This window comes from Symphalangus syndactylus, chromosome 1, assembly GCF_028878055.3.
Source record: "Symphalangus syndactylus isolate Jambi chromosome 1, NHGRI_mSymSyn1-v2.1_pri, whole genome shotgun sequence".
NCBI lineage: Eukaryota > Metazoa > Chordata > Mammalia > Primates > Hylobatidae > Symphalangus > Symphalangus syndactylus.
In genome coordinates this window covers 112,704,250-112,715,000 of record NC_072423.2, presented here as the reverse complement: position 1 = coordinate 112,715,000, position 10,751 = coordinate 112,704,250, and the positions used below count along the sequence as shown (strand labels likewise).

Below are 10,751 nucleotides of genomic sequence, written 5' to 3'. Positions count from 1 at the left end.
TTACAGGCATGAGGCACCATGCAGAGCCTGGCCAACTTCTATGTATCTTATAAACACGTATGCCTTATCAATATGTCCCTGTCTTTCACACTGGAATAAAGGGTGTCAAGGAGGAAGCTTCGGACTGCTGCTAAGACCCTCCTGCCCTGGAGAGGCACTCCCTTCCCCAGACTCTGTCCCTTCTACAAAGGCACAGGTCACAGGTTAGAAATACGACATCCCAGTTCCTTTTCTGAACTTTCAGAATCTGTGACATCCAAGGATCAGAAAAACATTCTTTCCCCTCAGCAAAGATATGACAGGGAAGGCTGGGCATGGTGGCTCACGCCTGTAATCTCAGCTTTTGGGAGGCCGAGGCAGGCAGATCACCTGAGGTCAGGAGTTCGAGACCAGCCTGGCCAACATGGTGAAACCCTGTCTCTACTAAAAATACAAAAATTAGCCAGGTATGGTGGCAGGCGCCTGTAATCCCAGCTACTTGGGAGGCTGATGCAGGAGAATTGCTTGAACCCAGGAGGCAGAGGTTGCAGTGAGCCGAGATCATGCCATATGGCAGGGAAAGCTTGAGCTTCCCTCCAGAGATGTTAAAATCTTACCTGTTAAAATTCCACAATAGGCCAGGCATGGTGGCTTATGCCTATAATCTCAGCACTTTGAGAGGCCGAGGCGGGCAGATCACTTAAGGTCAGGAGTTCAAGACCAGCCTAGCCAGCATGGTGAAACCCCATCTCTACAAAAAATACAAAAATTAGCTGGGCATGGTGGTGCATGCCTGTAACCCCAGGGAAGTTGAGATGGGAGGATCACTTGAGCCCAGGAGTTGGAGGTTGTAGTGAGCAGAGATTGCGCCACTGCATTCCAGCCTAGGCAACAGTGAGACCCTATCTCAATCAATCAATCAATCAATCAGTTCCACAATAATCTGAAGAGGAATGAGCGTCTGACAAGCTGCGCTTTAGAAATGCTGTTGTAATGGTCTTTAATACTTTTTTCTCCTTTTACTAATGCTCTTTTGTAAAATAAGGAATAACATTGACAAGTTTTTTTTTTTTTTTTTTTTTTTTGAGATGGAGTCTCGCTCTGTCCCCCAGGCTGGAGTGCAGTGGCGCGATCTTGGCTCACTGCAAGCTCTGCCTCCTGGGTTCACACCATTCTCTTTCCTCAGCCTCCCGAGTAGCTGGGACCATAGGCGCCCACCACCACGCCCGGCTAATTTTTTTTGTATTTTTAGTAGAGACAGGGTCTCACCATGTTAGCCAGGATGGTCTCGATCTCCTGACCTTGTGATCCACCCGCCTTGGCTTCCCAAAGTGCTGGGATTACAGGCGTGAGCCATTGTGCCTGGCCTGGCAAGTTTTTAAAACAATATAATAATTATTATTTTTATTATTAGAGATGTGGGTCTCGTTGTCGCCCAGGCTGGTCTTGAAGCCCTGGATTCAAGTGATCCTCCCACCTCAGCCTCCCAAAGTGTTAGGATTATAGGCGTGAGCCACTGAAACCGGCCTGGCACATTTTTTAAAAATACATTTTTATTAAATCACAGACTTCTGTTTCTGTGTTTAACATTTTTTTTTTTTTTTTTTTTCTTGAGACGGAGTCTCTGTCACCCAGGCTGGGGTGCAGTGGTGCGATCTCGGCTCGCTGCAAGCTCTGCCTCCCGGGTTCATGCCATTCTCCTGCCTCAGCCTCCTGAGTAGCTGGGACTACAGGCGCCCACCACCACGCCCAGCTAATTTTTTGTATTTTCAGTAGAGACGGGGTTTCACTTTGTTAGCCAGGATGGTCTCGATCTCCTGACCTTGTGATCGGCCTGCCTCAGCCTCCCAAAGTGCTGGGATTACAGGTGTGAGCCACCGCGCCCGTCCTAACATTTTCATAAACTATTTTTGAGATGGAGTTTTGCTGTTGCCCAGGCTGGAGTGCATGGCATGATCTCTGCTCACTGCAGCCTTCGCCCCCAGGTTCAAGCGATTCTCCTGCCACAGCCTCCTGAATAGCTGGGATTATAGGCATGCACTACCATGCCTGGCTAATTTTTTTATTTTTAGTGGAGATGGAGTTTCTTTGCCATGTTGGTCAGACTGGCCTCAAACTCTTGACCTCAAGTGATCTGCCTGCCTCGGCCTCCCAAAGTTCTGGGATTATAGGCATGTGCCACTGTGCTAGGTCCATTTTCATAAATAAAAAAAAAACAAACGTGTAACTGGAGTCACATAACACATGGGGGGAAATGATGCCTTGTCTCAACAGTTTTGCTAATTTTTAGGGTAGAAAGATGATGAGTGCTTCAAGTTTACCTTACTACATTTAATTAAGATCAGTGTTTCTGGCCGGGCACGGTGGCTCACGCTTGTAATCCCAGCACTTTGGGAGGCCGAGGTGGGCGGATCACGAGGTCAGGAGATCGAGACCACGGTGAAACCCCGTCTCTATTAAAAATACAAAAAAAAAAAAATTAGCCGGGCGTGCTGGCGGGCGCCTGTAGTCCCAGCTACCTGGAGAGGCTGAGGCAGGAGAATGGCGTGAACCCAGGAGGCGGAGCTTGCAGTGAGCCGAGATTGTGCCACTGCACTCCAGCCTGGGCGACAGAGCAAGACTCTGTCTCAAAAAAAAAAAAAAAAAGATCAGTGTTTCTGTAAAAACATAATAGGGAAGTGGTGCAGAGCATAGAGAAGTTGACTCAAGCATAAGGCAGGAGGTGAGAGGAGCTCGGGGTCTGAGTCAGCTGAGAAGGCTCAGGTGGCCACAGCCAAGGCTCAGAGGGCTCTTGGGGATCCTCATGATTTGCCTGGTAGGGCTGGCTTCTCAAGGCTGCTTCTTTCTTTCCCCAGCTCTGCCTGCCAAGGATTCTGCCTGGTCCTGGAAAGAGAAGCCTAGATATCTGGTAAGTTGGGCCCACCTTTCTCTTTTCTGAAATGCTGGCTCATTTCTCAGAGAATGGGCTCATCTCTCTTTCTTGGGAAGGGAGGAAGTGATTAACATTTAAGTGGCTTATGCCTTGTGTTAGCCATTGTTCTAGGCATATATTATAATGGTTTTTGCATTTAGTCTATTTTTTGAGCTTATACAAAAACATGACCAAGTTTAATATTAATTCAGAGTACTCTAAAATATAATGGTAACTTTTTATAAAAACCTTGGGTTATTAAGATCCTAAAATGCGCTATTAAAGTTCCCTACATCAACATTTGCACAAATAATTATAACACTTTAATAGTATCTAAATCTGATCTTGTACATTGGACCTCTTTTTCACATTTTATTTTAGAAAACAAAGATGCAAAAGTAGAAAAAGAGTTAATGAACTCTTCTGTATCCATCATCCCACTTCAGCAATTATCAACTCATGGCCAATTTTATTTCATCTCCATTCCCCATTCCCACTGGATTAAAGAAAATCCAAGGCATCATACGATTTAATCCATAAATATTTCAGTCCTGTGTTTAAATCATTAACAGCTGTAGGAGATGGGTGGTGACGTCCCCATTTGAGAGATGAGGTCATCTGGCTTAGAGGAATTACATGATTTATGCACAGGGACACGTGGATGGCCAAATGGTAGAGTCAGGAATTAAATCCAGATTTCTCTGATCTCAAAACATGAATTTTCTGTGATGCCTTCTTGACTTTTTTTCTCCTAGAAAACTACCCAATGATAAAAGAACACACTTTCCAACTCTACAAAATGGGGTTATGTTTTGGATGAAGAGCCCCATAGAGTTCACCCCCTTGTTCTGATGTTGCATATCCGTCTCCCCCAACCCCTGTGATCTTTGCTATATCAGAAATTTAATTTATTGGTTTCTGGGCACAGGACTGTGTGAGAATTCTGGGAGCTAGCCAAATAAAAGTTGTTAAATTCATTGTCCTTATTCTCAAAGATCCAGGATTCTTTAGGAAATGATGCACAGAGACAGGAAATAATGACACTGGTAGTAATTATGATTAAGACAGCTAAAACTGTAAAATAGTACAGGGAAAGACTAAGTGTTAGCCTATAGCTGTTAAAACAATGCACAGCCACAAAGAATGGTCTTAGGTTTGGATTGATAATCAAATTCATGGTACGCAATGTACTTTAACCCTGCATTAAATTCGTGTAGCTTCATGAAGGGATAGAGTATAGGAGACATAGTAGCCACACCATTCTTCTCAGGAGGTTTTGTACCAGTCTCTGGGGCAGCTTCCAGGCCATAGGGGCCAAGCTTGATTGATACAGATGAGGGTGACTTGGGAGCAAATTACTTCATTATCAGGGAAGCAGTTGCCTTTATTTTCCTGTATTCCCTTCTCTGCCCTAACCTTTTTTTTTCTTTTTGAGACAGAGTTTCGCTCTTGTCGCCCAGGCTGGAGTGCAATGGTGCGATCTCAGCTCACTGCAACCTCCATCTCCTGGGTTCAAGCGGTTCTCCTGCCTCAGCCTCCTGAGTAGCTGGGATTACAGGCACGCACCACAACGCCCAGCTAATTTTTGTATTTTTAGTAGAAACGGGGTTTCACCATGTTAGCCAGGCTGGTCTCGAACTCCTGACCTCAGGTGATCTGCCCGCCTCGGCCTCCCAAAGTGCTGGAATTATAGGCGTGAGTCACTGTGCGCGGCCCATCTTATGTTTTCATGCACTTCAGAGTAAATTACAGATCTCAATACATTTCACCTCTAAATACTTCAGCATGCATATTATTAAGTAGAATTCAATATTGTTTCTGATTTTTTTCTGAGGTAAAATGTACATACAGTGAAATGCACAAATTTTGAGTTTACCATTTGAGTTCAGCACTTCTACAGCTATTCGTTAGGCATTCACATAGCTTCCTTTTTGATGTGTCTGTTCAAAGTTTTGACACATTTAAAACAATTCATGATTGACATATAATGTTTGTACCTTTTTATGGGGTACAATGTGATGTTTTCACACATGTATACATTGTGTAATGATCAAATTGGGGTAATTAGCATATCCATCACCTTAAACATTTATCATTTCTTTGTGATGAGAACATTCAAAAGCCCCTTTTCTAGCCATTTTGAAATATACAGTTCTGGCTGGGAATGGTGGCTCACACCTGTAATGCCAGCACTTTGGGAGGCCGAGATGGGCGAATCACCTGAGGTCAGTAGTTCGAGACCAGCCTGGCCAACATGGCGAAAACCTGTCACTACTAAAAATACAAAAATTAGCTGGGCATGGTGGCGGACGCCTGTAATCCCAGTTACTCAGGAGGCTGAAGCAGGAGAATTACTTGAGCTTGGGAGGTGGAGGTTGCAGTGAGCCGAGATCGAGCCACGGCACTCCAGCCCAGGTGACAGAGCAAGACTCCATTTCAAAAAAAAAAAAATTACAATTTATTATTGTTAACTCTAAGCTTCCTACTTTGCAATAGAACGCCAAAACTTATTCATCCTGTATAATGTAGTTCTGTATCTATTGACCAATCTCTCTCCTGCTTTCCTCTCCCTTCCCCTCTCCATCCTCTGGTAACTACTATTTTACTTTCTACTTTCTTTTTTTCTTTTTTTTTTATTAAATAGAGACAGGTCTCACTATGTTGCCCAGGCTGATCTCGAACTCTTGGACTCAGGCAGTCCTCCCATCTTGGACTGTCAAAGTGCTGGGATTACACGTGTGAGCCATTGCACTTGGCCTACTCTCTACTTCTTTGAGAACAACTTTTTTTTTTTTTGAGACAGAATCTCCCTCTGTTGCCCACGCTGGAGTACAGTGATGCGATCTTGGCTCACTGCAATCTCCGTCTCCTGGATTCAAGTGATTCTCCTGCTTCAGCCTCCTGAGAAGCTGGGATTACAGGCCTGCAACACCACTCCTGGCTAATTTTTGTATTTTTATTAGAGACTTGGTTTCATCGTGTTGGCCAGGCTGGTCTCGAACTCCTGACCTCAGATGATCTGCCTGCCTCGGCCTCCCGAAGTGCTGGGATTACAGGCATGAGCCACTACGCCCAGCTGTCTTTTGCATTTTTATATAAATATTGAAATCTATCAATTTGAAACTGAAAGTCTTATCAAGTAGCTGGGATTACTGGTGTGTACCACCACGCCCAGCTAATTTTTGTATTTTTAGTGGAGACGGGATTTCACCATGTTGGCCAGGCTGGTCTCAAGCTCCTGACCTCAAGTGATCTGCCTACTTGGCCTCCCAAAGTGCTGATATTACAGGCATGAGCCACCATGCCTGGCCGAGAGTTTTTACTTTTTTTTTTTTTTGAGACAAAGTCTCGCTCTGTCTCCAGGCTGGAGTGCAGTGGTGCGATCTTGGCTCATCGCAACCTCCGCCTCCCAGGTTCAAGTGATTCTCCTGCCTCAGCCTCCCGTGTAGCCGGTATTACAGGTACCCACCACCACGCCTGGCTAGCTTTTGTTTTTTCAGTAGAGACACGGTTTTTCCATGTTGGCTGGTCTCGAACTTGTAACCTCCGGTGATCTGCCTGCCTTAGCCTCCCAAAGTGCTGTGATTATAGGCGAGAGCCACCGTGCCTGGCCAGAGATGGGGTCTTGCCATGTTGCCCAGGCTGGTCTCAAACTCCTGGGCTCAAGCAATCCTCCTGCCTTGACCTCCCAAACTGTTGGGATTACAGGCACGAGCCACCACTTGTGGCAGCTGAGAATTTTTATAATCACTAGGTGTTGGGTTTTGTATTTTCTGTATCAAATGATATGATCATATGATTTTGTTTCTTTAGCCTGTTAACATGGTGGATTACAATGATTGATTTTCTTTTCTTTTTTTTAATTTTAAGCCCACAAGCCTAGTTTATGACATTCCACTGGGCAAAACTCCTGTCTCCAGCACTGAGTATGGCCCAAGCCCCACAGCAGTTGCCAAGGGACCCAACTGCCCTGCCTGCCTCTAGCTCCCAGCATTGCTACTGGGGAGACCAAGGGTACTGAAGTTTGTCCCACTGTCCCCTGTCCATACGTGTCAGAGGGGCCAGGCCGTCATGGTGGGGTGGGGCAGTATAGTTGTGGCCCAGGGCTTGTGAGTAGTCCTCCTACTCCACAGCGTAGGTGCAGGAGGAACTCTGGAAGCTCTGCTCTCTGTCAGTGATACAGCTTCCAAGGTGTTCTTGAGTAGCAGACATTGTCCCGCAGGAGGGGTGATCCCAAGGCCATGAACGCCCTGTTCCAGGGGAGGCCTTTTTTGTAGATGGGCATGAGGGTGCAGGGACCCCAGTGGGTCAAGTACTGGTTGAGTTGGGGTTTGCCCTTTGGAACAACTCCTTCAGGAAGCTGAGGCCTGTGATTTGGTAACAGACCTGCTCGGCAGGCCATCTTCACACACTCCTCGATCTTGCAGTGCTCTTCCCATCACACGCCTGTGATCTTTCGGGGCAGCATGCCTCCATGAGGCTGGATGGACTGGCTAAGCGGCAAAACATCATCGTAGTTTTACTTGTGGTTCAGGTTCCAGTGGCAGATGGGGCACTGGCCAGAGGGGTTAGGAGGATTTGGACTCTCCTTCGAGTCGCTGTGATACGGCCTTCAATTATAGTTGTCTTTCCTTCTTGGATCTCCACCACTTTCCTGAACCCGCGAGCTGGAAGCTGAGACCAGCTGGTCACTGCTGGGGGCCTGCTAGGAGCCCACAGGGAAGCTGCCCACAGCCGGACACCAGAGCCTCAAAGGCCGCCATCTTGAAAAACCAACCCTGACCTCCACAATGATTGATTTTCAAATGTTGAACCAGCTTTGCAGAACTATAATAAACCCAAGTGTGGTGTGTAATTCTTCTTATACATTTCTGGATTTGATTTTCTTATATTTTGGGAGGGGGTATTGTATCTCTGTGAGATATATTGATCTGTAGTTTTAATTTCTAATGTCTTTATCTAGATTTGCTATTAGGGTAATGCTGGATTCATAGGATGGGTTAGGAAATGTTCCCTCTGCTTCTATGTTCTGGAAGAGATGGGGGTCTTCTATAGTAAAAAGGTTTTGTTTTTGTTTTTGTTTTTTTTTTTTTTTTTGAGACGGAGTCTCGCTCTGTCACCCAGGCTGGAGTGCAGTGGCACGATCTCGGCTCACTGCAAGCTCCACTTCCCAGGTTCACGCCATTCTCCTGCCTCAGCCTCCCGAGTAGCTGGGACTACAGGCGCCCGCTACCACGCCCGGCTAATTTTTTGTATTTTTAGTAGAGATGGGGTTTCACTGTGTTAGCCAGGATGGTCTCGATCTCCTGACCTCGTGATCCGCCCGCCTCAGCCTCCCAAAGTGCGGGGATTACAGGCGTGAGCCACCGCGCCCGGCCTGTTTTTGTTTTTTGTTTTTTGTTTTGAGACAGAGTCTTGCTCTGTCTCCCAGGCTGGAGTGCAGTGGCATAATCTTGGCTCACTGCAACCCCTGCCTCCTGGGTTCAAGCGATTCTCCTGCCTCAGCCTCCCGAGTAGCTGGAATTACAGGTGTGCACCACCACACCTAGCTAATTTTTGCATTTTTAGTAGAGACAGGGTTTCACCATGTTGGCCAGGCTGGTCTCGAACTCCTGACCTCAGGTGATCTGCCTGCCTCAGCCTCCCAAAGTGCTAGGATTACAGACGTGAGCCACCGAAAAAGTTTTAATTTTGGTGAAGTCTGGTTTATTATTTTTTCTTTTATGGATTGTGGTTTTGGTGTCATGTCTAAGAACTCTTTGCCAAGCACTAGGTCCCAGTATAGATCTTCTCCTGTATTTTTTCTAATATTTTTATATTTAAATTTGTGATTCATTTTGAATTTTTTTTTTTTTTTAATAAAGTGTGAGGTTTTAGGTTGAGGTTAATTTTTTTGTCTGTGAATATCCAGTTGGTCCAGTGCCATTTGTTGCAAAGTCGATTCTTCATTGAATTACTTTTACAAAAATCCACTTTAGGGTATTTGTGTTGATCTCTTTCTGGGTTTTCGGTTCTCTTCTATTGATCTGTGTGTCTGTTCTTCCATAGGTACCCTGTCTCAAGTATTGCAGTGATCAAATAGGAAATTTAATATCAGGTAGAGGGATCCCTCTTACTTTGTTCTTCTAGTTTCTTTGCCTGATCATATATATTAGGATAAGTTGTCTATATCTACACAAAAATCTGGTTGGGATTTTTATGGGAATTGTGTTAAATCTATAGATCATTTTGGGGAAGATTGACATCTTTACTATGTTGAGCCTTCCAACCCACGAACGTGCTTTGTCTCCCCATTTATCTAGATCTTCTTTGATTTTTTTTCCATTGGCATTTTGTAGTTTTCAGTGTACAGATGTTATACTTGTTTTGTTGGATTTATGTTAGGCACCTCTTGTTTGCGGGAGTGATTGTAAATGGTATATTTTTAATTTCAGTTTCCACATGGTCGTTGCTAATCTATAGGAATACGATGGATTTTTATGTGTTCATCTTGTATCTTTCAGTCCTCCTGGACTCACTTATTAGTTATATGATCATTTTTATAGATTCCTTTGCATTTCGTACATAGAAAACCATGTCCTTGGCAAATAGGGGTAATTTTATTTCTTCCTTACCAGTCTCTGTGCTTTTTACTTCCTCTTCTTGCCTTGTACTGGACAGAATGTTTGATTACTTTTTGAGAACCAAAAATTATTTACTTATTTTAAAAATCAGTTTTTACTTAAATATAAAACATTCTATTGCTTAGTTACAGCAAATTGTAATAGCAAGTGTTTACTGCATGTCAGGCATTGATGTCAGTGCTTTATCTTTATTAAGACAGTAAGTGTCATTATCAAGCCCATTTTATAGATGTGGAAACTAAGACACAGAGAGGTAATGTAAGTTTCCGAAGGTCATGTATTGTATAAGTGGCAAAGCTGGGATTTGGACTTGTGTGGTCTGACTCCGTAGATTGGGCTCCTACTACATCCACTGTGCAAAAAGCCTAGCTTCCATTGTAGCTGAGCCTGTTTTATGCTTCAGTGGAAGAACTAGAGGGGGAAGAGGAGTCAAGAGAGAAATGGAGAGGATATTGGAACATGAGAGACACAAGGCTTGAACAAGAGAAATTATGAGACCTGGGGTATAAAAAGAAAAGGGGAAAGATCACTGAGAATATGAGAACCAGGATGTGCCTGAAGCAGCAGGTCATGGAAAGCATGTAAGGGACAGCAGCCCACACCACTGCCCGCTCAGGCCTTGGCTGCCTAATCCTGGGTCCTGGCCTGCTGTCTAGACTTTTTGTCCTCCCTCCTACACTGTGCCACGCGGCCTGACTGCCTGGGCTGCTGGCTATAGATGTGACGTCCCTCCCAAAACTTCTCACACACTCAAGGATTTCAGTATCTACACCTAGTTTCCTACTCTTAGCTCAGCGTCATTATTATTCTGTACTGCTTCTGCACTTCTGTGCTGGGTTTTATTAAATCTCTTTTATAGTCCAGCTCTCAGGGGAGGGTGCTAGGAAGCTCTGGCTTGGTGGCCTTGCAGTGTGTTTCCTCCAGCCCCTACTGTCATCTTTGATTTGATAGAAGCTTAATTAGTTTAGCTTTAGAACCTGGAATATACATTACCAACTCCTAGAGTGCCAAGGACCACTTGGAAGGTGGACAAGAAGATGGATGTATACCTGAGAATAGGAGGAAGAGGCTGAGTCAGAGAAGAGGTACTCAGGGTGATCAGAGGCAGCTGGGAATAATGTGCAAATGTTCCCCAAAGTCTGCAGAGTGAAGTTAAAAATGTAAAGCAAGTCCGAGGCAGGCAGATCACTTGAGGTCAGGAATTGGAGACTAGCCTGGCCAACATGGTGAAACCCCAT

The 10,751-nt window shown here is 44.9% G+C and overlaps 2 protein-coding genes and 1 pseudogene across 4 annotated transcripts in view; 1 reads left to right on the top strand and 2 right to left on the bottom strand.

Annotated features, from left to right (window-relative positions):
- ZNF589 (zinc finger protein 589) overlaps positions 1-10,751 on the top strand; it is a 33,546-nt gene that overhangs the window by 7,209 nt on the left and 15,586 nt on the right. The window contains 1 exon segment of the mRNA XM_063610192.1: positions 2,835-2,887. Within this exon segment, the coding sequence (XP_063466262.1) occupies positions 2,835-2,887 (53 nt within the window).
- On the bottom strand, positions 6,766-7,994 carry LOC129482594 (large ribosomal subunit protein mL66-like; annotated as a pseudogene).
- NME6 (NME/NM23 nucleoside diphosphate kinase 6) overlaps positions 8,269-10,751 on the bottom strand; it is a 51,287-nt gene continuing 48,804 nt past the window's right edge. For 2 of the 3 annotated variants that reach the window (XM_063610642.1, XM_063610634.1), the window contains 2 exons: positions 10,507-10,562; positions 8,269-9,542 (listed from right to left, as the gene is read on the bottom strand). In XM_063610642.1, coding sequence (XP_063466712.1) covers positions 9,416-9,542; positions 10,507-10,562 — 183 coding nt within the window. In that variant the 3' untranslated portion in view covers positions 8,269-9,415. Of the gene's footprint in view, positions 10,563-10,751 lie in introns of all 3 variants that reach the window. The other variant, XM_063610648.1, reaches the window with a different exon arrangement.